The sequence below is a fragment of the Chlamydomonas reinhardtii genome, chromosome 17 (assembly GCF_000002595.2).
Source record: "Chlamydomonas reinhardtii strain CC-503 cw92 mt+ chromosome 17, whole genome shotgun sequence".
NCBI classification, from domain to species: Eukaryota; Viridiplantae; Chlorophyta; class Chlorophyceae; order Chlamydomonadales; family Chlamydomonadaceae; genus Chlamydomonas; species Chlamydomonas reinhardtii.
The window spans coordinates 6087209-6113554 of NC_057020.1; the positions used below are offsets into that span (position 1 = coordinate 6087209).

Below are 26346 nucleotides of genomic sequence, written 5' to 3' on the forward strand. Positions count from 1 at the left end.
GAAAACATGGGCGACTGTGGGAGGAAGGCGCGTAAGTCCCACATGCCCTAAGGATAGCCCCAGCTCGTCATCCATTCCTTTTACGGCGTTTCCTCTACAGTGACACATCCCGCAGTAATCCCGGTGTCGCGGGATGGCCACTTCTGGCCCCGGTCTAGGCGAGTCCTCCTGTCACGCACTCACGCAACCGGCCATCAGGCAGCCTACTCAGTTGCATACCAGGTGACTAAAATCGTACGCACACGTTGTTGGAAGTCTGCATGTCAGGCTAGCTTGTGTGCCAGGTGTGATGGGGCAGAGCCTCAGGGGAGTGACCTGTGAACCTGGTAAGGGACCGCCTGTATTACTCACTCACTCAGCGTGTCCCACAGTGCATCATGACATATAGGAGTATTTCAGGCGCTGCCCTGCGCTGCCCAAGTCTTAACCGCAAGCTGTATGAGTCCGTACAGCCCTGCTCCTGCTGGACTACGTCCACGTCAGCACTCCGTGCTTGTGATTTCATCACCCCGTTTTCCTCGAACGGCTACTCCCTCTTTCCCCGGCGCCGCCTGACATTTCTTGGAATTAGCGTACCACTGTCTTATTTCCCGGGCAGCCTTCACCGTTGCATACCAGGCTACATGGGTACGAGCTACACGGGTCCCCGGCAGCCGCCTGCATTGCATTTGTTCGGCTTCTGCATCTCATCCCTGCACAAACTTACGAACGTATCAATCATACAGTGCTGCAGTCAGTATGTGGTTCACAAGTTGGTTCACAAGGACGCTCATAGGCGCGCTAAACGGTTGCTCATGCACCTGCACCGGTCTGTTGTTAGGTCGACGCGCAATCACATACGGTCCTCCCGATGAAAGCACGAAGCACCAATGCACTTATGCAACTCCCTCACAGTCTCACTCGCCAATACGCATGCGAGGGGTCACCATGCTCACCTGCACACATCACGCGCACGCTCACCGCCTGCCCGCGCACCCCCCAGCAACGGACCGGCCGCGCATATGGCATTTTTACAAGAGCCGTTACCAAAAGCAGGCCAGGCCAGGCTAGCCTGAGCTTTATTAAGTTAGACTAGGAGGCGAGACAGTGCTGAGGCAAACCAGCTTCACTCAGAGCTTCACTCTGGCAAGTTGCCATGCGCAGCTCTGTCACATCACAGCAGCACACACGAACAAAATATTGCATTTGCAAATTTCGCAACACACCGACAGCTCCTGCAGACTTGCCCGTTCCCACTCAAATGTCTTGTGCACAATGCCTCACGCACCAAGCTCTCAAGTAAGCTGCCTCCGCACCACTTGACAGCACTTATCCCTACAGCAGCATGCGCTGCCGCACGGCGCTCTGCTCGAACAGCACATTGTCCATGTGCTCCCGCTGCAGCCGCGTCAGCGCCGCCTCGCGCTCACGCAGCGCCTCCGCCGCCGCCGCCGCGTCCGCCGCCTGGCGCCGCAGCTGCCCGCGCAAGACCTCCGTGTCGGCGTCCACCGCCTCCTGCTTCTCTACGTACGGGCGGCGGCAGGCACGGCGGGGTACAACAGCGGGTGGGGACAGGGGTGAGAAGCAGACGGGGCCAGCAAACCGGAAGAGTGCAGGCGCGAAGGGCACTCTGAAATTCCGGCCAGGTGGCAGGAATCCCCATCCGGCCATGTCCCCAGGCAACCGCCCTAGCACCCGCCAAAGCATGCGAACACCATTCCACAGGCAATTAAGCCCAAGCGCCTCACTCTTGAAGATTTCCAACTCCGCTGCCAGCTCCAACAGCGTCGCCTCCCGAGCCGCCAGCTCCCTGTCTGCATCCGCCACCCGGCCCTTCGCAGCCGCCAGCGCCGCCGCCAGCTCGCCGCACCGCACCTCCGCCGCCTCCGCGCGCGCCGCCGCCTCCGCGGCGGCGCCGCCGGCCTCCGCCGCCGCCACCTGCGCCGCCGCCTCCAGCGCACGCCGCTCCTCCGTAGAGGCGGCGGCGTACGACGTCACGGCCTGGCGCGCCGCCGCCGCGCGCTCCCGAGCGACCTCTGTGTCCATTCCCTTGAGCCGAGAGGCGGCGGCGGCGACCGTGGCGGCGCCGGCCTTAAGCTGCTGCTCCACCGCCGCCAGCCGCTCACCTAGCTGCTTCTCCCGGGCCGCCGCCGCCGCCAGCGCCTCGTCGTGCCGCGTGGCGGCGGCCGCCGCCGCCGCCTCGGCCGCCGCCAGGCGCTGGCGCAGGTCAGTGACCCAGGCCTGCGATGCCTCCAGCGCCGCCGCCGACCGCTTCGCCTCCGCGTCCATGGCCGCCAGCTGGTCCCGAAGCGCGGACGTCACCGCGTCACGAGACGCCAGCGCCTCCCCATGCGCTCGTGCCGCGGCCGCGGCGGCGCGCTCCTTCTCCGCCGCCTGCGCGGCCGCCGCCGACGTCGCCGCTGCAGCGCTCTCTTCGCGTGCAGCCAGCGTTGCAGCGGCTGCGGCCGCCGCCGAAGCTGCCTGCTCTGCTGCTGCCGCAAGCTGCTTTTGCAGCTCTTCCACCTTCGCTGCACTCCCGCTGACCTCTGTCACGAGCGCCGCACAGCGCGCCTCCGCAGTCGCCAGTTGCTGCGCGGCGGCCTCAGCGGCGCCCTCGGCGGCCCCCTTCGCAACTGCCAACGACTCTGCAGCCGCCACCGCAGCGGCCTCAGCTGCCGCCAGCTGCTCCGTAAGCCGCTGCTCCCTCGCCGCCGCCGCCGCCAGCTCCTCTTCAAACCTCACCTTAACCGCAGCTGCGGCGGCCTCCGCCTCTTCCAGCTGCCGCTTCAAGTCCTCACGCATCGCCTCCGCCGCCGCCAGGCCCGACCGACCCGTACCCACCTCCGCCTCTAGGCTGCGCTCCCTCTCCACTTCATCCTCCAGCGCCTGCGCCAGCTGCTGCGCCCGCGCCTCCGCCGCCACCACAGAGGACTCAGCCGACGCCGATGCCGCCTCTGCCACCAGCAGCCGCGTCAGCAGCTGCTCGCGCTCCGCCGCCGCTGACAGCGCGGCTGCAGCGGCAGCGGCGGTAGCGGCCTCCGCTGCCGCGCGCGCCTCCGTGGCATCACGCCGCAGCGCCGCCTCCCTCTCCCCGGCACGCCGCTCCGCCGCCGCCAGCGCCTCGCATGCCGCCTGCGCCGCCGCCGTAGACGTGGCTGCTCGCAGCTCCACTGCCGCCACTGACGCTGCTGCCTTCTGCTCCGCCGCCGCCAGCGCTTCCGCGGCACCGGCCTTCGCCGCCGTCCGGTCCGACGTCAACGCCGCCACCTGTGCCTCCAGCGCCCGCTGCGCCCCCACGGCGGCCGCCGCCACTTCCTCCGCCTGCGCCGCCGCCGCCGCCGCCGCGTCCTCCCGCGCCGCATGCAGCGCCTCCTCCAGCTGCGCCCGCGCCGCCTCAGCCTCCGCCAGCGTGCGCCTCGCCGCCTCCACCTCCACCTGGGCAGACGCCTTGGCCATCGAAATGGCGGCGGCGCCGTCGGAGCGGCTTGCCGCCAGCGACGCCCGCAGCCCCTCACACTCGGCGCCACGCGCCTCTGCCTCGGAGAGCGCGACGTCGCGCTCCACGGTTACGGACGCCAGCGCCACCACCAACCGCTGCCGCTCCTCCTCCTGCTGCACCCGCTCGGCCGCCGCCGCCGCGTCCCGCGCCCGGGCCTCCGCCTCCGCCTCGGCTTGCGCCTCAGCCGCGGCGCCGCCGCCCAGGCATGCGGGCAGAGGCAGACGCAGGCGCGGCAAGCGGTGCTGCTGGTGCTGGTGGTGGCCGGGGTGGTGGTGGTCGTCGAGTGCGGCGCTGGTGCGGCGAGACGTGTGCTTGCTGACGCTGCCCGAGGCACAGCTGCCCACACTCGAGCCGGCGCCGCTGTCGCCACTGACGCCGCCGGCGCTGTCGCCGCCCAGGGCCCGGGCACTGCCGGGCTGGACGCCGCCGGGAGGGCTGCCCAGCACAGGCACCGGGTCCGTCTGCCAGCGGCCGAACAGGTTCCGTTTGGAGACGGGAGAGCTCCCGTTGACTGGGGACTTGATCGGTGACAGCTGCACCGACACACTGGCCGGGGCGCCGGCAGATGACTCCCGAGCCCGCAGCTCAAGTCGCGCCTGCTCCGCGGCTGCTGCTGCCTCCGCCGATGTGGCCTGTGCCGCCGCCAGCGCCTCCCGCAGCGCCGATTCCCGGGCTGCTGCGGCGGTGGCGGCTTCTTGCGCCGCCGCCTCAACTGCCGCCAAATGAACCGCTGCCTCCTGTGCTGCTGTGATTTGCTCAGCTTTGTACTTTGTAGCAGCCGTCGCGATTGCTGCCGCCGCTGCGGCCTCGCACTCGCTCCTGACCTGCTGCAGCTCCAGGCAGTGCGCGCTCGCCTGCATATCACAAACACACACGGAGGGTAACGCACATTGCACGCGTGTTAGTAATATATATTTGCGTAGTCAACGCCAATGCCCATTCCACCAGGACTTCTGTGCAAGACTGCACATGCACTCACAGTCAGCACAATCAGACAGCACCGCCAGGCAGTGCGCCTGGCCTCGTGCCTCGTGGGCCAACACCAACCATCCGCACCTGGGCTTCGAGGTAGGACACACGCGCCCGCGCCGCCGCCAGCGCCTCCTCTCGCTCCACCTTCTCCGCCTCCAGCGCCGCCCGCGCCTCCCGCTGCTGCCGCAGCAGCTCCTGCTGCTGCTCGCGCTCCCGCCTCGCTGCTGCCTCCTGCTCCTCCGCAATCTCCCGCAGCTTGCCTACATGCGCAATCCAGTAAATAACGGCACACATTGAGCAACGAAATTAAGATTGTTTCAAAACGCACGTGGCTGGAGTTTTGAGGCAAGATGTCGGTGTCACACGCGCCCCACGCACGCGCCCTCTAAAGCTGAAGCTTTGGTAGTGTGTGGGTTGGTGGGAAAAAGGACAAGAAACATGTTGCTACGAGAGTACGAGACCCTACTCACTCGCGGCTGCGGCCGCGGTGGCAGCGGCGGCGCTGCTCATAGCGGCGGTCGCTTTGCTTTGCTCCTCCACGTCCTCCCGCTCCTGCAAGTCCGACACCAGGAGGCAAGCACACGACCAGGGTGTGCCCTTCAAAGTGTAAGTCAGGACACACAGTTGTCCTGCTGTGACCCGAGTCACCCGACCCGACCCGACCCCGCCGCTGCTCCAAACCGTTGGGCGCTTCCTTTCAACTTGGTCCGAGCCGCGGATCTCATGCAATATCCACACGCCCCCTCTAGCCGATGCCCCCACCAGCCCACGCGCCCTCCAGCCCACGCTCCCACCAGCTATCCCCCAGCTATCTCCCAGCACCCCTCCACGCACGCACCACAATCTCCGGTGACGAGTCCGCCTCCCCCTCCTCCGTCCGCAGCACCCGCCGCCGCGCACCGAAGCTCAGGCTGGGCGAGGCCAGGACGCTGCTGCTGCCGCCGGGACTGACGCCGCCGTCGGCCGTGGTGGCGGACCGCGGCGTGAAGCAGCCGCGTGCGTCTACCCAGCCGCTGCCGGAGGCCGTCTCCTCCAGCCACAGCCCGCGAGGCGCACTGGCGCTATCGCCCGCGGCCGTTGCTGCAGGGCCGAGCGCGCCTGTGCGGCGGGAGGGAGGTGGGAGGGAGGCGGGTTGTTGCGGCAGGTGTGCACCGGGGAAAGTAGAAGGCGGCGGGAGGCTGTGCAGTTGCGGTAGATGCGGACTGATTCACGCACGACGGCAAAGCCTGCATCCAGACGTCTGATGTCAAGTGCGGCACCGACAGCAACCACGGCAACCACGGCACCCACGACACCCACAGCAAGCAGGGTGCCAAGCACGGCAAGCACAGCAAGCAGGGTGCCAAGCACGGCAAGCACAGCAAGCAGGGTGCCAAGCACAGCAAGCACGGCAGGCAAGCACCGGCGCACCCGCGAAGGCTCCGGCGCCCAGGCGGCTGCCGCAGGCCGACAGCGCCGAGCTGAAGTCCGCCGAGCGCCGCACGCCGCCGGAGCGCGAGCCCGCCATGCCCGCGTGCAGCTGTGGCCGGCCGTAGCCTGTGTGCGTGGCGGTGGGAGTGGACACGTGGGCACGTGGGCTCAGGGCAGCGGGCAGGGGCGGTAGTGGCGCAGGACGGCGGGGGCAGAGATGGCCCTTGAGGGCCAGCAGCAACGAGGTGCATGCATGCAAGCACGCAGGCGGGCAGGCGGGCAGGACTGGCAAACCTGTTCGCAACTTCGTTCGCTCAAGCACGTTCATTTGCCATTGCCAGGTCGTGGCCGGTCCAACACCCCAACACGCACTCGCTCCAAACACACACTTGCACCAAGGGACGCGCCACACACACTCGCACGCAGCAACGTCGCACCTGCGCTTAGGCCCGGCGGCGGCGTGGCGGCGCCGTGTATGTGGCCGTGGCCGTAGTCGACTGCGGAGGAGCGGCGCAGGCGGCCGCTGGCGGTGGGGCTGGCGGCGGAGGCCCCCAGGCCGCTGACGGTGGCGCTGCGGGCGCTGCAAGTCCTGCATGACACACGTGTGAGGCGCGTGCGGGCAGCAGTCGGGCATGCAGCCATCAGGCATGCAGCAGCACACGAGCGCGTCTTACTTTCTACTCCGCCGTAGCCAGAATCGCCCCCGCCCTCCCACCCCCGCGCCAAGCCCCCTACCTAAACTCCCCCCAAACACACACACACACACACACACACACACACACACACACACACAGACACAGACACAGACACACAGACACACACACACACACACAGACACACACACGCACCTGATCTCCAGTAGCTGGCGCTTGAGCTCCTCGATCTGCCGTGCCTGCCGCGCCACCAGCGCCGCCGCCGCCGCCGCGGGGTCGGCGGGCACTGAGTTGACCTCCACTCGGTTGGTGATGCGCTTTGCAGCCGTGGCAAACTCCAGCTGCGGACACACACGGGTTTGGGGGGGGGGGATTACATCCGTGATAAGTTAAGCAAGTGGCGGCGGTGGTGGCGAGAGAAGCTAGGCGGTTTTTGTATTGCTGTCATTGCGTGTGTAATATACGAAAGCACGTATGCGCACATGTACACACACGTGTCGTTTTGGGTTTAGCACATGTCCAAGCGCGTACCGTGTTGTGGCTCTCGCTGACTTGTGCGGGCCCCGGCGCAATGGTGGCGATGATGGCGGTCTGGGTGTTGCCGCCCAGTGCCGGCTGCAGCAGCCGCGTCAGCTTGGAGTCGCGGTACGGCACGTGCGCGCCTGAACAGGAAGAAGGGAGGCAGGGATGGGAAGCAAGGAAGGAGGGAAGTCAGGCAGGTAAAAGTCGGTTCGTTAGTGAAGGAGGTCGGCCGCAAGGACGGAATGACAAAGATTAAAGCTGGCGGCAGTGGAGGCGGAGGTGCCACCGTGCTACACCTCGCCCTGCTCACCGCCCTCTCCAACCCCCTCCGCCCCCTCCACCGCCGCCTCCACCCTCCATCTCCTCTCCCTCTGCTGCTGCTCCCCCTCCCCCTCCTGTCGCTCACCGCTCTCCGCCGCGCCCTCCGCCAGCTTGGCCACCACGTTCCGCAGCGTCAGCAGCGACTTATTGATGGCGCCGCTCTCCTTGAGCCGCACGCCCTCAGCACCCGACCTAAGGGTGCCGGAGAGGTCGGAGCCAGAAGTGTGGGATCACGGGAGCGAGTGTGGGATCATTTGAGCCAGTGTGGGATCACGGGAGTCAGTGTGGGATCAGGGGAGCCAGTGTGGGGGCACTGCCCCCAGCCCCAATCCTGAGCCCTCCTTTTTCCGCACCCAGGCTCCATCCAACCCTTCACCCTCACCAGCTTTTAACCACACACGCACCTGGCCGCGCACTCGCTTCCCGCCAGGTCAACCAGGACCAGTGTGGAGCGAAACACGCCCTGATGGCCCTGATGGCCGTGTGGGCCCTGTGGGCCCTGGCGGCCTGGCGTGACACTTGCTGAGGCGGCGACTGCTGCCGGGGCTGCGGTCAGGGACGGCGACGGCGGCGGCTGCGGCTCAGCCGAGGCGAGGGGGATGCCCGCGGATGCGGGGCAGGAGCGCGTGCCGCCGCCAGCAACAGCACCGACACTGGCGCTGCCACTGAAGCTGCTGCGGGCGCTGTGTAAGGCGGAGGCCGAGGCGGAGGCGTCGGCCGGCTGCCGCTGTACGGCAACGGGGCGGCTCTCCACCACCTGAAAGTGAGCGGCGGTGGGGATGTGGGCGCGGCAGTAAGTCCAATCCCAACTGGAGTATGGGTCTTGTTTGTGCCGAACCAAACACGTTCTAGGGTCAGTCCTACGGCACGGTTCTACGTGGCAGCATGGATCCCAATGCGTGCCCCTGCCCACCACACGTGTCGGGTGCCCACCTGGCGGCACCCTGACGTACATGCCCACCTCAGCCCCCACCTTGCACCCCCACCCGTCAAAGACTCCCTCCCCTTTCCCCAGCCCTTTCCCCTCCCCCTTTCCCCCTCTCCCTCATTCCCTCTCCCTCCCGCCCTCTCCCTCCTCCCCTCTCCCCCACCCCCTCCCCTGCCCCCCGCTCCACCCACCAGTCGGAACACGGTGTGTGAGCGGCTGCTGCGCTCATTCAGCGCCGTGGCGCCCACGTGCCGCGCCGCCTGGCCCGCCGCCAGCAGCGCCGCCACGTCAGCAGCCGCCGCCACCTCCACCTCGCGCAGCCCCGGCAGCACCGGCATCAGCGATGAGCCGCTGCCGCTGGCGCCGCTGCCGCTGGCAGAGGAGCCGGCGGCGGCGGGCCCGGAGCTGTAGGAAGCTAGCTCGTCGCCCGCGCTGATGATTTTCATGTTGCGATTGCGAACTGGGTCGAGCAAGTCATTAATCTCCTCGTTGTAGATCTGCGTGCAGGAGTAAATGATACGAACGAGTTTATGGTGTCGAGGCGAACGAACGAAGATGACGAGAGCGGCTGGGGTTTCGGCACGGTCGAAGCCTTGCCCATGGTTTTGCAGGTGCAGCGCGCACGAGGTGGCTTCAACATGGTGCGTGTGCGTGGACATAAACCGGCCAGCCAGCCAGCAGGAAGCATCCAGCCCATTTTCCCGCACACCCAAACCCCGCATGGCCACAGCCCCGCGCCGTGCCCCACAGGTACCGTACCCACCTCGACGTAGCTGGCCGTCACGGTGGCGTCGCGCTCCGCAGCCATACCCCGCAGCCGCGCAAACACGTCAGCCACAGCCAGGGGAATAAGACCCGGCTCAACAGCCGCCGCCACCACCGCCGTGTTGGTCGCGTTCGTGGTGTGATTGTTGCTGGCAGCGGCAGTTCCAACTTCAGTAGGGGCGGTGCCGCTTGCCTCGTTGCCGCTTTCATTGCGGCTGCGGCGGCCATTGCTACCCCCCGCATCGCCAGCAGAGGTCGTGGCCGCGCCTGCTGCTGCTGTTGTCGCGGATGGCGGCCCGCCAGTGCTACCCCCCATCATGGTGTGCGTCTTGCCGCTGCCCGTCTGACCGAAGGCAAGAACCGTGGCGTTGACTCCGTTGACCAGACTCGCCACCATGGGCCGGACCACCGTGTCGTATACATGGGCGGTACAGACGTCTGGTCCGAATATCTGGTCTAGCTGGTAGGACTTGCCTTGGCGGCGCCGGTCGGCGGAGGCTGTGCATGTGTGTGTGGGGCGGGGGGGGGGGCGGGTTGGACAGCGTTAAGCCGGGAGGAAGGGTTGGGCAAGGTGGTGGGTTACGGGTCCACAGTACGAGTAAGAATGATTGGACATGAGGACGAGGGCAACGGTGTTGGGTTCCGGCTGAGAGGGCTGAGGGGGGCGAGCGTGGAGTTTACTGTGGATGGATGGACTACCAGGTATGCGGAGGGCGCAGGCCCGGCGGCGCGCAGCCATTGCTTGCCCAGGGTTTCCCCCGTTTCTGACATGGTACACCCGATCCCCCTGCCTGCAAACCAAACCCTTCCGGGTCTTACCCGTTGACGAGCCGAAGGAGCGGAAGACGTCCAGCACCGACTTCTCAGGCTTTTGCTGGACGGTACAACGTTGTGGGTCCAGCTCCCAGGCCGTGCCGCCGCGAACCTCATCGGAGCGCAACGGGCGGACGCGGAGGCTCACCCTGAGAATTTGGGGACACAGGTTAATGTGCGGCCCTTGAAGGCCAGAGTCGGGCCAAAAAAAGCGGCCGCATTCCGCATGCCGCTGGCGAGCACAACACAGCTGCGCCAAGCGATGTGACGGAGAGATAGCGACTCACCGAATTGGCTCTGATGCTGCGTCGGGCTTCATTTTGGGGCCGACGCCTGCAATTCCTTGTTCCGAAAAGGTTCTGGCCGTAGTTCGACGCTCATGCGAGGCTTTGAAAACGTTACAGCGGTTTCTGGCTTTGTGATTTGCTAGCACCCGGTTGGAAATAGCTTTTCGGGTGTGTCATGGATGATGCGACCGGGCCAATAGCGTACATGACACACGACTTTCCTGAATATCATGACATGGTCGTCTATATAATCCGTTGCTCAATATCCCCTAAAGAATGGCTCGGAACTGGGCTGGCCGTCTGGCCGACTGGCCGAACCCACCCCACCCGTTCCGGTTAACCCCGTTTTCCGAAGAGCTTGTCCGACTCCTCAGCGCGCCAGGTCATTCCCAACTATCCTCCTTCGTTCCTGTCAATCTTACCATCTACGGCCGCCTCGGTCAAGGGCCTCGTCCGTGTGCATTCCGCAACACCACGCAGCGCCACTGCTCCACTGTTCCAGAGACCCGTCAGCACCAGTCGGTCCATCCCCCCTGTGGCACATCCCTACGCCCGCTGCCAAAGCAGCAACGGTCAAGCAAAATCTAGTCAAACCTAACACGAGTGGCCCTCCGTCTGTCCCTGTCTCACAACGTCTAGCAGCAGCACCAAATAAACCCTGAACGGTACGAAACGAGGCATCACAAGCTAGGCCATCTCCGTGTTGCAGTCCATAGTAAGCACCAGGGGCAGTTACCTTACGGCGTCACCGATCACCATTGGGCCCGTAAGGTCACATCAACTCGCACACAACGAATGAATCCTGCATACGGAACCCTGCAGCTTCTGAGCAGTCATTGCTATAGTAAAGCCCGGCGTGTTCCATTATTGCGAGCGGCAAACGATAATAACTAGAACATGAGGACACAAGTTGTCGTACGAAACGAACTGATGGGCAATCATTCTCGTCTTTGCAATCAATGCAGGGTGCCCCAAATGGCAGGACTCAAGACAAACAGGCATCAGAAGCCATACACTGCAATCTCCATGGAAACCCCGCGGCTAAAGCTCAATCAAGAAGACTGACCGGTAAACGACGTGCAGTCCGCACGATTGAAATGTTCGACCCAAGTGTGTGCTTGGCTATACCCCCAGTACCAACAACGATAAGTGCGCAGGTACCATTTTACGCAGCGAAGGCCATCATGATCAGTAAGCGAGGTCTGCAATGATTCCTAGTCCTGGCATCTGACCGGAGCTACTCAAATGACACTGACACAAATCCGAAGTACCAAGGTACGAAAGTACGGCATCATTCAGTATCAAGACCAGTAAGATCATGATCAGCATCTCTCACACAATCACGATCACAGAGCAGCGCCGGCCGCCGACGCTTCCAGTAGAGCCTCGGCCGCCTTTGGCCGAACCCGGCCGCCCCTGCCGCCGCGCCGCTCCGACTGCTCCTCTCCCTCCTCCTCACCGCCCGCCATCAGCGCTGCGATGTCACGACTCAGGTTCAGCGGCAGGGTGCCATAGCTCGGCCGCATGTTCGCCGACGCCGCGCCGCCGCCACCGCCCACACTGCTTGCCGCCTCTCCCACCACAATCACCAGCTCCTCTGCGCCCACAGACGCGGCGCCAAGCCGCGCGCCGCCGCGCGCCGCCAGGCCGGCGGCTGGATAGCCGCTGCCGCCGCCGCCGGAGCCACCAGGCACTGCCGCCGGCTGTTGCATCTCTCCATCTTCCAGCACCATCCTCACCGTGCCGCAGTCGTCGCCGTCGCCTGCATCGTCGTAGCCGTCGTGTCGGACCTGGCCGGGGGCCCCCACGGGCACGGCAGCGGCACCTGCTTCGTACTCAAAATCCTCGGCGGCGATGATGCGCACGATGGGCACCCGGCCGCCGCCGCCGCCGCCACCGCCGCCGCCTCGGAGGTGGTGCTCGCCGATGCTTGTACCCACCAGGTTGGCGGCCTGCGAGAGGGCGCGGGGGCGAGCGTTGGCGTTGGCGTGGGCGTGCGTGTCGCAGCGGTCACAACACGTGCGCGAAAAGGTTGATGTGTGGGGATGATGGAGATGGCAGGTGGGTGGAAGTGACACAGACGTCCACTGTCCACGGACCCTCACAGAGGTATTCAGCAGCGCTTTCTAGCTCAGACTGCCATACACACACACCTGCTGCCCCCATCCCCATCCCCATCCCCATCCTCACCTCCACGAGCTCGCTCCGCTGCGCCGCCTCCCAGGCCGGGCCGCTGCACAGCACCTGCCCGCTGGACGCCACGTGCGCCGCGATGCGCGCCGCGCGGCCCAGCGCCCGCCCGCGGTACGACACGCGGCCGGTGTCGGGGCTGATGCCGTACTTGAGCGGGCCGCAGTCCATGCCAACCTGTACGGTGGCATAACGGCAACGGTGCGGCGACAGCGGTTGGTGGTGGTACGCCGTCACGTACCGTACACGTGTCCTATCAACCACCCCGGCCACGGGCTTGCCGCAGCAGTTAAAGCCGCAGCCAGCGGCACGTGCTGGCGCGCGAGGCCCAGGCCGCAGCACGCACCTTGAGCCTGAGGCCGCGCATGAGCACGCGGTGCCGGTAGCCGTTACGGAACTCCGTCACGTGCGACCGGCGCCCACCAGCGCGGCGGCCGCCGCCGCCTGCGCCCGGCACGCCACCGCTGTCGCCACCGCCTCCCCCTTCCCCTCCGCCTCCTCCCCCTCCTCCCCCTCCTCCTCCGCCGCCCAGCATGCCAAAGCCCATCACCATCATGTTTCCGTCCATGATGGCCCCCGGGTGTTGGCGCTCCACCACCGCCCACTCCTCACACAGCTCGTGGTCCAGCAGCTCCTCCGGCCTGTGTGGGTTCGTCATGAGTTTTATTGAGGTTAGCATGCGAGCGTTCACAAGCACCCAGTGCACGCAGCTTTAATACAAGAAGGTACTATATTATTGTGACAGGGTTACACACAACAACGAGTCAATACCGGATAACGCAACGGGCCGGTGGACTTCTCACGGCCGCGCACACGCACGCTAGTCACACACACTCGCAGCCATGTACATGCACGTGCTCATCCACAACACAACCACATGCGCAATCGCAGTCAAACACCCACCAGTCCACATCAAGCATCGCCTCGGTGCAGGCGTAGCTCCACACCGCCGCCGCGCCCGCGTCCCCAAACGCCGCGAGCATGTGCCCCTCCCCCGCCTCCACCAGATACCCCCCCGCCCAGCCGCCGCCGCGGCCACTGCTACTGCCGCCACTGCCTCGGCTGTAGCACGCCGCCGCACCATTTCCGCCGCCGCCGCCAGCTGTGGCAGCTGCGACAGGGCCTGTGTGTGGCTGTAGCCGCAGCAGGCGGCGGCAGGTCGCGCTCCAGGTGGCGAGGGCGGCTGTAGCAACGTCGTGGCGCCAGGCCAGCAGGCTGGCGGCGCCAACCACCTGCATGTGGGCGACTGTGGGGCAGCCCACGGGTGCGTCCAGCGTGCCGCCAGCGGCCTGCGTGTGTGTGTGTGTGTGTGTGTGTGTGTGTGTGTGTGTGTGTGTGTATGTGTATGTGTATGTGTGTGTGTGTGTTCGGGTAAGAAGGAGAGAGGGCGAGCACCGTGCATGTCACAGGGGAGGGGGTCGGCCTGGTGCGTGCGTCTTGTACGAAACGTACCACCGGTCGGGAATGCACGCACGCGCGCACAGGTCGCAGAGAGACACCAGTGGGCGCATCCCTCCCTGCCCTCACGCCCTCCCTGTCTCCCTGCCTCTCCGCTTCCCGGCCCTGTCAGTCTCGCTCCCTGCCTTCTGCCAATCCCTGTCTCCCTGCCTCCCTCCGAGCCTCGCTCCCTCACCTGCTGCGCCCAGCGCAGGGCCGGGTACGACACCAGCCTCGGCGCCAGCGCCGGCGCCACCACCACATACAGCGGCACAGAGTCCACAACCGCCTGCAGCGTCAGCACACCGCCGCCGCCAGCGCTGACGTCAGCAGCGCCGCCGCCAGTGGCGGCGGCGGCCGCCATGGAAGCGGAGGCGACCGTACCGGCGCCGACGGAGCCGGTGGCGGCGCCGACGGCGGCACCGGAAGAGGTGCCACTGGCGCCGCTGCGGGTCGCAAAGCCGACGCGGTCGGCAGCGGCCGCGGCGCCGGCGCTGGCGCCACCGCTGATGGCGCGAGAGGCTGCGCTGTTGTGCGCGAGCTGCGTGGGAGCGATGCCGGAGGCAACGCTGCCAGCGCGGCGCGGAGCGCCCTGCAAGGTCCACAGGCATTCACTTTCTTGAGACGACAACAAAAGTGACGACTAGTTAGAAGCACCACAATGCCAGCATTGCACCCATGCAACAAATTGTATGCAGCAACGTCTTGACAGGCGAATTCACACCTTTATCAGGAAGTCTCCAAAGTGCACTAGCAGCGGCGCCAGGCCAGGGCTGGAGCGCAGCGCGCCGCCAATGGGGCCGCCGCCTGGTGCGCCCATCACGTCCGGGCCAAATAGCACCTGACCACCCGCCGCCGCCGCAGCCACAGCCGCCGCCCGCACCACCGTGGGGCCTGAGGACAGCAGTTGATTGCAACGGCCACGGGGAGCAGGGATTTGTTATTACGGTTCTGCATCCCGGGCATGTGCTTGGTGCTGCAACTAACAAGCGTGTGGGCGGTCCCCGAAATACCCATTTGAAACCACCTGACGGCCGCGTTCTTCAAGTACGACTGCGCTACCAGCACCACACGCGGCATGCGCGCCGCCACACTGTGTACGGCACGACCGGCCGCTCACCGGTGTACTGGGTGCGGCCGGCGGCGCGGCTGGGCGCCACGTGTCTGGCCGCCAGCCCCGCCGCCAGGCCCGCCGCCACCCGTAGGCCGCGATACAGCTGGCCGCTGGCGGGCGAGTCGGGGCGCGGCGGGAGGGCGGCCTGGGGCCACAGCAGCTGCGAGTGTGGGGGGCGCAGAGACACACAGGGAGGGAGAAATGTTTACTTAGGCCCCAGCTGCATATCGTGCGTTTGCTCTTGTTAACGTTAGCGTGCACAATGAGGACAAACAACCCCGCTTGTCACTGGCCACTCGCTCGCATTTCGTTGCAACGAGGTCCTGTACCCCCTGCCACACACACACACACACACACACACACACACACACACACACACACACACACACACACACACACACACACACACACACACACACACACACACACACACACACACACACACGCACCTGCAGTGCGCTCCCAAGTGCCACCGCCACACGCGCCTCGGGCGGGATGCGCAGCAGCTCGTCGTCATCATCCGCCGTGTCGTACGCAGTGTCCGCCGTACCCGCACGTTCCAGACCGCCACCAGCCGCCGCCGCCGCCGCCGCGTCACCGGTGCCGCCGCCGGCGCCGCCGGCACCAGACCGGGCACCATGAACTGCAGCAGACGCGCCGCCGGTTGCGGTGTTGGGGGCGGTGGCGGTGGCAGTTGCTCCGGTGGCGGCGGCAGACGCAGCCGCCGCCGGCGCGGTGGCGGCGCCGCCAGAGCCCGTGTTGGTATTGGCTGTAGTGCGTCTGCCGGTGCCAGTGCCGGTGCCGGCGGCGCCGCCAGCGAGCTGTAGCAGCGACTCTGGATACTCGGTAAGGCTGATGCAGGAATGGGAATCCACACGGTGCAGCAAGATGCCGCCGCCGCCTCCAGCACCGCCGCCGCCGCCGCCGCCAGCAGTGCGGGGCAGCGGCGGCGCGCCGTCCGGAACCCGGTGCGGCCCAGCCGCCGCCATTGTTCCCAAGCCGCCGCCAGCGCCCGTGGCGCCCGGCGGCGTGGACACGGGCACACTGCTGCTGCCTGTGATGCTGCTGGTGGGAAACGAAGGGAGCGCGCCGGCGCCGGCGCCCGCGTCAGCGGCGGCGGCATCGCCCATGCGGGTGGCGGCGGCGGCGCCGCCACCCGCGACGGAGCCGACGCGGCCGACGGCCGCCGCCGCCGCGGCGGCGGCACCCGCACCCGCTACCTGCTGCAGTACCGCCGCCAGCTGTACGCATGTACCGCCGCCGCCGCCGCCGCCGCCGCCGACCGTCCCGCTGATGAGCCGCAGCGGGAAGGAGCTGCGCGTGCCGGCGCGCTCGGCGCCGCCGCCGCCGCCGCCGCCGCCAGTGGCGGCGCCGTCAACGGCCGCCGCCATGGCCAGGGCGCCGCGCGTCGCGGCGTGGCCGTTCCCGCTCGCGCCGCCGCCAGGACCCAGATCCGCATCCAAGACCCAGCCCAGCCCGCCATTCAATGCGCCCATGCCTCCCAGCCCAATGCCGTATCCGCCGGCGCCGCCGAACACGGCCGCACCGCCGCCGCCGCCAGTAGGCAGCCGCACGTGCGGGGATGCCAGCACTACCGGAGACGAATGACGCGACACGTCTCCAGCCATGAAAGCGAGCAGCGAGCTCTGCAGTGCTGCCAGTCCTGGGCCCGGCGGCGGCGGCACGCCCGTTTTGGAGGCGGCGGCGTTGGGCGCGAGCGCCTTGTTGCTGAGTAGATCGGCGGGCGAGAGGGCGGCAACCTGCGGCTGCAGCCAGACGGGTGCGGCGTCGCACGCCTCCATCAGCGGCTGCGGCCAGTCTAGCAGCAACAGCTCAACCTGAGGCGTGCGGACATGTACGGGCGGGGGTACGGCAGGTAAGTGACGTGGTACGGCAGAAGGCGCCCTCAGGCGGCAGGACACCGCAGGTGGAGGGGATGGCGTGGCAAGGTCGTGGGGTAGCGCGGGGCGGGAAGCGGGAAGCAGAGAAGGATACGGTATAGGTGTTCTGCTTGCGCAATGCATATTCGTTGCTTAGGTGTAAAACAGACTGCGTACACATTTACGCACGCCCGCACGCATGCCTACCTGTAGCTCCGTCCACACAGAACGCGACTGCGTCCTGGGGCTTGTGGAAGGCCAGCACAAATGACTCGGCCTGGGCCAGGAGGAGGAGGAGGAGGGGGACGAGAATGGAGGGCGGTGCACTTGAGGGTGGTGGCACTCCGTGTCTGCATGTCCTTCATTTGGCTGGTGCGGAGGAGGCCGCGGCAACACGACGCAAGCTAACATCAGGAAGGCCTTCATCCTTCGGGTGGCATGTATGGCGTGCCGCACTGTGGCTGCAACCGGTGATGCAAAACACACCAGGGTAACTGAGTTGAGCCCCGTTGCACACCGGGGTAACTGAGCTCAGCCCCGCAGCAGCTCGCGCCCACCACGCACGCACCTCTACCGCGGACTCGTAGCCCCTGTGCTTAGGCAGCAGGCGACGGAAGGCGTCCGCATGCAGCGCCAGTGCCGTGTCCACCACCGCCGTCGGCAGCGTATCCCACCTGCAGGGGACATGCCGGAGAAGTAAGGGGCCAGACTATGCGCCGAAGTAAGGCGGCGTAAGAGTTGCGGCCGGCGCGCGTTTGTGCGTTCTGTGATTGTGTCACGCAAAACAATGCACACGCTTCAGTCGCGCCAGGGTGCGTACAAGGTGCCGTACACCCCAGGAGGCCGGGCACGGCGGCCCGGTGACGGCGGCACGGCGGCGGTACGGCAGTACGGCGGCGCGACTCACAGTCGCTCGGTGTTCTGGATGTGGGTCACGACCAGGGTGGTGGCGGCGCCTGCGCCCGGTGCGATCACCTTGCCCAGCAGCGTCACCTGAGGCCCCACACATGTCACGAGCATGGAGTCAGGAGCATGGCAGGAGCACGGCATGGCAGGAGCACGTCGTTAAGCGCATGTTATTGGTGTCGTGATACGACATCTACTTCTACCCCACAAAAAGAAACCCGATTCTCCGTATTGCCAGCAATCCCGACAGTTGGATGTGTAGGAGAACTGATGGCATAGCCGAGCTTATGATGCTATGAAGTTATCCTGGATTAGTTGTTGGGTGTGCGATTGATGATAGCTGGATCACAATGCGCCGCCGCCCCGCGCTCCAATACGCCCGGTAGACACGAACGCCAGCCACCACCCAGCGGTCGCGTTGTATGAAACCTCAGAAGTACGGCACCATCAACGCACCGTACCTTGAGGTAGCGGCGGCGGTACAGCAGTACACCCAGCAGCGCCGCCGCCAGCACGATTGCAAGTGACAGCGGCAGCGCAACGGCCAGCGCCAGATTGGTGCTGCTGCTGCCGCTCTCCTGTGGGCGCAGGTGAGCGCAGGTGGGCGCCGGGGTGGTGTGAGCAGAGGAGTGTGGGCAGTAGCAGGAGTCACCGCTTCAGCTGCGATCCAGTCTTGACGGGGCTCAACTGGCAGTGGCAGCGGTGTTGGTGCGGTGGTGCTGCGGTGTTGGTGCGGTGCGGCGATGCGCCGGGAGTGCGGGGCTGTGTAAGGTGTGCTGGGGTTGCGCGTAGGGCTGGACACCAACTTGCAAAATAGGTACCAGCTCTGACGGGCTGCAGGCGCCCACCGCCAGTGCATTGCACAGAAGCCCGCAAATCCAATGCAATTGAGCAGCTAATGTCAGCGTGTCTTCCTCGGCCTCACCAGGATCACGGCGGCCGGCGGCGGCGGCGGCGGCGCGTCGTAGCCCAACATGGCCCACGCCGCCTGACGCCGCTGGGACAGCGCGTCGGGGTCAGGATACATCTGCATGTGTGTGCAGGTCAGGCACATTGAACAGATCGGGGTGCATATATAAATGAAAATGTCAGGACACGTCTCTGGTGTGTGCTGAGGGAAAGCGCAGTGTAAGGGGCTGAGACCGCGTGTGTCGAGTGAGTGCACTACTTATGCAGGGACTCAGGGAGGGGGCAGTGAGTAGCGGCAGTAGGTTGGTGCTGGCAGCCTCTGGAACCGCGTGCCGGATGAATGCCAGCGGTATCACCACCGCCAGCCAGCCCTTTGAAGGCGCAATGCCGGCCTACACGTGGCCCCACCTCCCTTCCTGCTGTCGTGCGCCCCCCCTTCCAAGAACCAACCTCCCGCCGCACCAGCGGACCGCCGCCCACGGCTCACCTCCGCCACCACGCGCGCAATGCCCTGCTGCGCCCGCCCCAGCACCGCCCGGGGCTCCTGCGCCCCGCCGCGCGCCGTCACGTTGAAGGCAGCCTCGCTGAGGTACAAGTGCTCGTACTGCTGGCCCTGTGTGGATAACAACCGGCGGGACACCGGTGCGGATGTGCAACGCGGTCACACGCCCCCACGCATATCTACTGGGCGCCACAGTAGTTTTGTCATACCGGCCGGGATGAACTGGTTACCCACCCACCCCACCACTGCCACCTGCGCCCCACCGCACCCACATTCAGGCTGAGCTCTAGCGCCATGTTTGGGCTCCATACGGAACCCCAGAAGGCGACGAGGAAGTCGCGAACCTCGGCCTCGCTCACATTCAGCTGGTGGGGCAGAGGTGGTGGTGAAGATAAGGTGTAAATGTTGTACAGGTAGTGGCGTGATGGAGGTTGCGTTGTTTTGCAGGCTTCAGTACCGGTAGGAAAGGCTCAGGAGGCGCGGGAAGGGCGCTGCGCACTGCTGTGCACAAATGTACTGAACACACACACACAGACACACACACACACATACATACACACACACACACACACACACAGACACAAACACACACACACACATACACACACAGACACAGACACAGACACACACACACACACACACACACACACACACACACGAAATGCACGGGGGCACCGTGGTACGGCGCGATGGGGCGCACCTACCTGCATGAACGAGGCGGTGGAGATGTCGGACGCCACGTCCGGTCTGGCGCTGGGCAGCAGTCCGTCACGCAGCGAGGCGCGCATGAGGCTGGTCCAGATCTCCATGAAGTTCTGCTCGTGGGTATGTGGGTGTGTGGTGTTGGAGTGTGTATGTGTGTGTGGAGGGACACATACACGCTCTCACGCTCCCAACGTAATCCTGCATCGCATACATTGTCCTGTGCACCTTGTGTTCCCTGCACTCTTTACCGCACACGCGCACGCACGCGGACCTTGATCGCGTCCTCCATGCCTGGATTGCTGCCGCTGTTGTTGAAGGGCGCGGGCGGCGGCGCCGCCAGGTCTGCCGCCCACCAGCCGCCCAGGTCGTATATGCCACTGACAGTCGTGCCCAGCGACTGCAGCAGCTGCCGCCCACCCCGCCGCCCCTGCGTCGACGAAGACGCAACAGCCCACTGCTGTGACTCCGCATCCGCATCCGCGGAGTGCTCGCCGCCATCTGACGTCAGCAGGTGGCGGCCGGAAGCCAGCGCGGCCACTGCCGATGCACCCGCAGCAGGCGCTCCCATGCTGCTGGGGGGCCCCGTGTTGGTGGTGCCGGCAGCAGTCCTGTTGGCGCCCGCGGCGGCCTGCAGCAGGGCGCCCGTGTCCTGACTCTCGCCGGTGGCTGTGTTGCTGATGCCACTGTTGGGGCGCTCCTGCAATTAGAGCAGAGAGCGGCGGGCGGGGGCGAGGGTGAAGCGGCGGCTTGGCGGGAGGCGCGTGCGAGGCGGGCACACGGTGCTGCCATGATCACGCCCACCGCATGCTGCTCGAACACTAGAAACCTGCCCAAACGTTCTGCACGTATTCTTCATTACCCTACTCATCTTCCATGGCATATGCACACATGCCGACTCACCTTGCCAAACATGCCGCACAGGGGTGCGAAGTTCACGAGCTGTGTCGCCAGCGGGGCGTCGAGTGCAGCCACCGCGCGCGCCGCCGCCTCCGACTGCGCCCGCCGCCGCGCCGCCGTCACCGGACTCCACTCGTCCGCTCCGTGCTCCCGCACGCCCGCGCCACGCCCCATCATGGCTGTCAGTCGCGGCCATGCTGTCGCAGCCCACGATGAGATGCTGTGGCTGTAGCTGTGGCCAGCGTCCCTGCTACTGCCACCGGCATTGCCGAGGAGGCTGCGGCGGCGGCGCACGCCACCAGGAAAAGGCGCCCCTGCTGCCTTGGGCAACCGCATGGGAGGACTCGGCCCAGGACCGCTACTGCCGCTGCCACTGCTGCTACTGCCACCAGCGCTGACGTCAGCAGCAGCTACAGCCGCAGCCGCCGGGGCCAGTGGGCCCGGGGCCGTCGCCGCAGCCACAGCCGCCGGCTGTAGCAGTGTGCCCACATCCACCACAGGCACGTCGTACGGCAGAGCGTGGGGGCAGCGCGCGGGGGTGCAGGGGACCAGTGTGTTCGTGCCACGATCCAAAACGAATGAGGACCCTGGCAGCGGTGCCACACCCACTTGGCCCGGTGCCACAGGCTTGCGCGCTGCCATCTGGCCCTGCGATTGTACAACACAATAGGTTTGTAAGCGCGTGAGTGCAACTGCATACTGACTAAAATGCAAGGTGTCTAAGATTTATCAACTTGCTGCTGGGTAACCACAAAGCCGCCGCCTAACGCGTCCGAGCAAGACCCAACCGCCGTGGCCAAACCGCCCAAACCCGGCACGACCATCCGACCCCTGGCACCCGATGTATGCATCAAGTGGACGGACACCTGTCTTCGCGCTTTATTTTCCTTGTGCTCTTGAACACACACACACACACACACACACACACACACACACACACACACGCACACGCGCACACACGCACACACGCACACACGCACACGCATACACGCACCAGCAGCGCGTGCTCCCACTGGATGGCGAAGGCGCAGTTGTTGCGGACGTGGAAGCGCGTGGCGAAGGCCTCGCAGTTGTCGTCCAATGAAACGCTCTGGGAGGGCGGCAGCGGCGGCTGTTGTGTACAGCCGTACAGCCGTACATGTGCAGGTGAGCGCAGAATGCATGGTGCGGGGAGGGATGGGGGCAAGGGATAAGAGGGAGGCAGGAGTCAGCTGGAGGCGGCCGGCCCGCCGGTCATGAACTTGCATGAGCACCAGCAGGCGATGGCGGTTACGGCAAAAGTGCAGCCGTACACGTACCGGCGCGTACGACATGAGTGCGGCGTAGATCCGCAGCGCCGCCTCGTAGGCGGGGCTGTCGTACATGAGCGCCATGGAAGCTGGATCCAGGGTGAAACCCTGCGTGCAGCACGATCGAGGCAGTACACACACGTGTGTGCGTGCTTGCTTGCAATGCGCACCATCGATGGGCTCCACACGTGAATGCATGTCCTGTTCTTGGCACCCCAGTTGTTCTTCCTGGCGCCCACCCGCAGCACGTGCTCGCACCTGGCTGGTGCCGCCGGTCTGGGCGATGGAGGCGGCAATGGCGTTGAGCAAGTAGCTGGCGTCACACACTGCATGCGCGGGCGGGTCACAGGGCACAGGGGTAGCCGTTCAAGGAGGACGGGCACCCGGGGGCAGCCATTCATGCGAACAGTGTCTATCAAAGATGGCACAGGGGGGCGCACAGTCGAAGATAGAGCACAGCGAACAGAGCGCAGCCAGGAGTAGGGAGTGGGGGTGGGAGTTGAGCGGGAATAAGAGCAAATGTGAAACACACGTACGCAAGGGAGCGATGGTAAGGAAGTGTGCGAGGAGGTCTGAAAACTTGTCACGCCCTCCCCCGCCCCACCGTGCGAATGCGGTATGCACACACGTGCGCACACACACGCACCTGGCGCTGTGTTGATGCAGATGCCCCAGTTCGGCGACCCATCGCCGTCCCAGTCGGTGCCGTTCACCGCCGCCACCGCCCGCAGCAGCGCCTGCCACGTCCGCGGCGCCGTCAGCACCGCCTCGCCGCCAGCACCACTGCTGCTACTGCCGCCATCGCTGCCGCCATCGCTGCGGCTGCTACTGCCGCCCTCGCTGCTGCCGCCGCCGCTGCTGCTGCTGCTACTGCCGCCGCCGCCTGCTGGGGTGATCAGGCCGCGGGGGGCCAGGACGTCCTTGCGGTACCACAGCAGCAGCGCGCTTGGCAGCCGCAGCGGCGGTACATCCTGGATGGCGTTGTACGACAGCAGGGCCCTGCAGTACGGCACGAGTACGGCAAGACGTCGATACACATACACACTGCCGCATGTATGGATTTGCATGTTGGGATCCCCCACAGGCGTGCTTTGCATGTCGGGAGCTCGAACGCGGGTGGCAAGATGTGATTCGGACCATCCAGAAGAGCCTTCCACCTGTTCTTTTCCCAGAGGCTGCTGCCGCACCAGCAACCCAACCGCTTCCAGCCTCAAGCCGCCTCATCCACCGCAGGCGCTGCCCGCGGTGGGCACCATGCTGGCGCTGCCCCCTTGGCAGCACCCTGCTGCCTCCGCCCCCCCCCGCTATCGGCACTTCTCACAGTGCGTTGGACTGCGCCGCCGCGATGGTGGCCGATGAGGAACGGCTGTACGACCAGGTAGCCGCCTTACTTATCATGGTCACCAGGTTGGCCGTCACATAGCCTGTGGGGGCCGGGGGTTGCAAGGTTGAAACATTTGGAACATTTGGGGCCGGGGTAGAGGTGCAGGGACGGCGGGTTGGTTTGTCGGTTGCGGTACACGAGCGGTTGCGTCAGCAGCCGGTTTGCCTCATGGCCTGGTCAAACATGGTGCCGAAACACAACGGCATCGTTAGGGTGCGGCCAACGGACGGTAAGCAGCAAGCGCATTTGCAGCAGCAAGCAATAAGCGCGAGGAGCAGCAGGATGCATTCGGCCGCCTACCTCCGGCGGTTAGGTTGTAAACGGAGCCGTTGGTGGACATGTTGGGCCGCCACTGGTACGGCAGCGGTTGGATCGCAACCGCCTCGGGCTGCAGCCGCGTGTAGCTCATCACCTTGTACAGCGTGCAGAAGAACGGCTGCGACGGCATGGGCCACTGGTAGATGCTGTGCGTCTTCTGCGAGGCACGAAGCAGCCACCAGCATTTGGAGGCCGTTAGGCATGGGCGGCGTTAGCACGGGCATCAGGCACGGGCGTCCGGCACGGGCGTTAGGCATGCGGGTGATGCGGCCAAAAGATGTACGGCACTGGGAGCACTGCGGCCACAACACACACGTGCCCATGTATGTCCAGCCACTGTGCGCCGTGCACCAGGTAGGCCCCTTGCACCAGATAGGAGGTAGGCCCTCCGGACTCCAAGGAGTAAGTGGGGCCGCATGGACTTCAAGCCATGTAACATGCTCATGCTCAAGTAGGCCCCATGCAGCAACCACATACAGCTAAGCGCACACGCTGCGGCCGTTGAGCCCCAATCGGCCCACCCCGACCCAGTGCTGCGCGTGGCGCAAAGCGCAGAACCAAACCTGCCCCCGTAGCTACCGACTTCGCTGCCGGGTCTCAAGCAAGAATACCATATACACCGTTGCGCCCGTCCCGGCTGCATGCCCGCCAGCTGGCCGCTTGAACACATGCACGTACACGCAGGGCATCCCAACCGCCGACCCTATCCAGCCCGGCCACCCACCACACTGGTGGCGCAGCTCCCGGCCGCCACCACGCCCGCCGCCACGTCAGCCGCACGGTACGCCGTACGCAGCGCATCCAGGGCCGAGCTGACGTTGGCATTAGTCAGCAGCGCCGCCATCTCGGGGCTGACTAAGCCAGTCAGGTTTGGCAGCGATGGCGGTGGCGCTGGCGGAGATCGGACGGGCAGGCCGCCGCCACTGCCGGACCCGGGTCCAGGCTTTGGTAGGAGAACGTTCGGTAAGAATGGAGATGGAGATGGCGTGGGCGCGGACTTTGCAGTTAGGTTCGCCACAACCGCCGCCGCGCGCAGCCTGTGGTAGTAGTGAGGGCAACCGGGAAAGCAGCAGCCCGAGAAGGGCGGTATGCGCATGTCTAGTTAGGACATGACTGATGGAATTGCGGGGAGAAGGCATATGCACCACGCTCACGCAGGCTTCTTGACATGGCATCACGTTTATCGTAGAGTACAAATGGCATGCTCCCTGACCCTTTCCGCTTCAAAACCCAGTCTACGTACGGCCACAGGCACGTGCCAACTAACACGAACCACCCCCAACCAACCCCGCAGGACCCCCCTCCCCCCCGGCCTGGAGCCCGAACCCACAAGTCAAGGACGGTGGCAAATGGGTCGACGGACGCGTTTGTTGTCGCTGGCACGGTATCTGCCGCCAACGTGCGGCGAGACCGCGCGCTGCGACCCGCGACCCCGCCGGATACTCTCTGGCCTGTTGTGTCAAAGTCAGCTCCGCGCCGCAGCCTTGAACCGCTGCTAATTCCATGGACATCGGCTGCGGCCTGTAAGAAGGATTTGTACCAGCCTTAAATGATTCAGGGCCTGAGGATCTAGTTGCAGAGCGCGTTTTTCCGAGCGCGCATGCCTGACTCTCGCCTTTTGGTGCGTTTCCCGCGATACCGCAGAGCTGCCATCTTCATATAGTTTAGCAAATGCTGTTGCTTGTATAACTAGTATAAGAAATCCTGACGCGATAACGCAGCCAGGAATGCCCCGTGCTTGCGGAGCCATTTGGCACGCCGTTGATTAGCTCTCTAGCACAAATGTACGCCAATGCATGATAGAACTTGCTCCTTGAAGCGCCCGATGAGCTGCGAAGCGCCGTTCGCCGTGTCAGAATATATGTGCACAGTCATCGCTTACGTGAACTACCGTATGCCTATGTATCACTAGGAAAATAGCACTAGGACTTTTCTGGAGGTCGGTTTCCTGGCCTGATGTGATTGCGATGCCCCGACTGTATGAAAAGTAAATAAGTAATGAATTGTGAGACAGATACATGGCGTTGGGTACAACATGCCCACGCCGCCGCCGCGTACAACTCACACCCACAATACGCTCACGCCTGGCTTGCCCGCGCCGCGTGTCGTGGAACGCGGGTTTCCGGACCTGCCGGGCCCGCAAAGTATACGTAGCTGCAGGCATATGCAACCGTTTCATATCCGTATTAATGCGACCTTCAAACAAACGGGTGAAACGACGACGCTTTCTGTAAATATCTTGTCAGATGTCTTTTGTAACATGCCGTCAAGTGCCAACCGCTCCACGATCCCGCCGTACGCGCACGACTCGTTGATGTCAATCTCAGCACGTGATTGTCCCAAGCAAGCGATGCATATGCAGAACGCGCGGTTGGCTTGCTGGCTGCACTTCGGTCAGTACGTGGATCCGGGTCGGAGTATGGGTGCGATGGTACCGGGTATGGGGCAGGTTGGCGTCGTCCCGTAGTGTGGGACTCCAACATACAATTGGGGATGTGCCTAGTTGTAGCAACCGTCACCTCGCCGCCTGCATTTGGGGAGACTCTGCCGCCAGGCGAGGGCTTGCATCTTCCAGGGGTGGGCCGCCGCCGTAGGCGAGAAGGGCCCTAACCACGTTCTCGCCCACGGCACCCGGGGGCCCAAGAATGTCTAGTTTTAGCGTTTGG

General features: G+C 65.2%; 2 protein-coding genes across 2 annotated transcripts; both read right to left on the minus strand.

The window, feature by feature from the left end:
- Position 1: 1 nt before the first annotated feature.
- CHLRE_17g741350v5 (uncharacterized protein) lies at positions 2 to 10307 on the minus strand. The gene is made up of 15 exons (XM_043072653.1): positions 10150 to 10307; positions 9869 to 10011; positions 9048 to 9547; positions 8476 to 8781; positions 7761 to 8113; positions 7442 to 7548; positions 7045 to 7175; positions 6709 to 6854; positions 6298 to 6449; positions 5861 to 5986; positions 5289 to 5548; positions 4921 to 5002; positions 4535 to 4710; positions 1728 to 4332; positions 2 to 1502 (listed from the first exon to the last, which is right to left on the minus strand). Exons 1-15 carry the CDS (start codon positions 10179 to 10181, stop codon positions 1315 to 1317), a joined length of 5307 nt encoding a protein of 1768 aa, XP_042915112.1. The 5' UTR covers positions 10182 to 10307; the 3' UTR covers positions 2 to 1314.
- A 74-nt stretch (positions 10308 to 10381) lies between these two features.
- Positions 10382 to 26087, minus strand: CHLRE_17g741400v5 (uncharacterized protein). The gene is made up of 28 exons (XM_043072654.1): positions 25296 to 26087; positions 25011 to 25201; positions 24405 to 24717; positions 23663 to 23837; positions 23300 to 23402; positions 22625 to 22977; positions 22237 to 22304; positions 21988 to 22086; positions 21684 to 21800; positions 21299 to 21337; positions 20693 to 21160; positions 20064 to 20489; positions 19792 to 19902; positions 19360 to 19452; positions 19073 to 19198; positions 18602 to 18703; positions 18138 to 18254; positions 17678 to 17763; positions 17339 to 17444; positions 16985 to 17047; positions 15340 to 16728; positions 14897 to 15050; positions 14501 to 14670; positions 13973 to 14368; positions 13243 to 13628; positions 12686 to 12980; positions 12340 to 12516; positions 10382 to 12101 (listed from the first exon to the last, which is right to left on the minus strand). The coding sequence occupies exons 3-28, from the start codon at positions 24522 to 24524 to the stop codon at positions 11496 to 11498; spliced, it is 6345 nt and encodes a 2114-aa protein (XP_042915113.1). The 5' UTR covers positions 24525 to 24717; positions 25011 to 25201; positions 25296 to 26087; the 3' UTR covers positions 10382 to 11495.
- Between the last annotated feature and the right edge of the window lie 259 nt (positions 26088 to 26346).

Coding starts and splice junctions, on each gene's coding strand:
- CHLRE_17g741400v5 (XM_043072654.1), bottom strand. CDS start 24,524: ATGGCGGCGCTGCTGACTAATGCCAACGTCAGCTCGGCCCTGGATGCG. Junction 19,903..20,063: donor GCATGGAGGACGCGATCAAG/GTCCGCGTGCGT, acceptor ACCCACGAGCAG/AACTTCATGGAGATCTGGAC. Junction 14,369..14,500: donor TTGGAGACTTCCTGATAAAG/GTGTGAATTCGC, acceptor TGGACCTTGCAG/GGCGCTCCGCGCCGCGCTGG.
- CHLRE_17g741350v5 (XM_043072653.1), bottom strand. CDS start 10,181: ATGAAGCCCGACGCAGCATCAGAGCCAATTCG. Junction 5,987..6,297: donor GCCGCCGGGCCTAAGCGCAG/GTGCGACGTTGC, acceptor CCACGCACACAG/GCTACGGCCGGCCACAGCTG. Junction 1,503..1,727: donor GGAGTTGGAAATCTTCAAGA/GTGAGGCGCTTG, acceptor GCCCGTACGTAG/AGAAGCAGGAGGCGGTGGAC.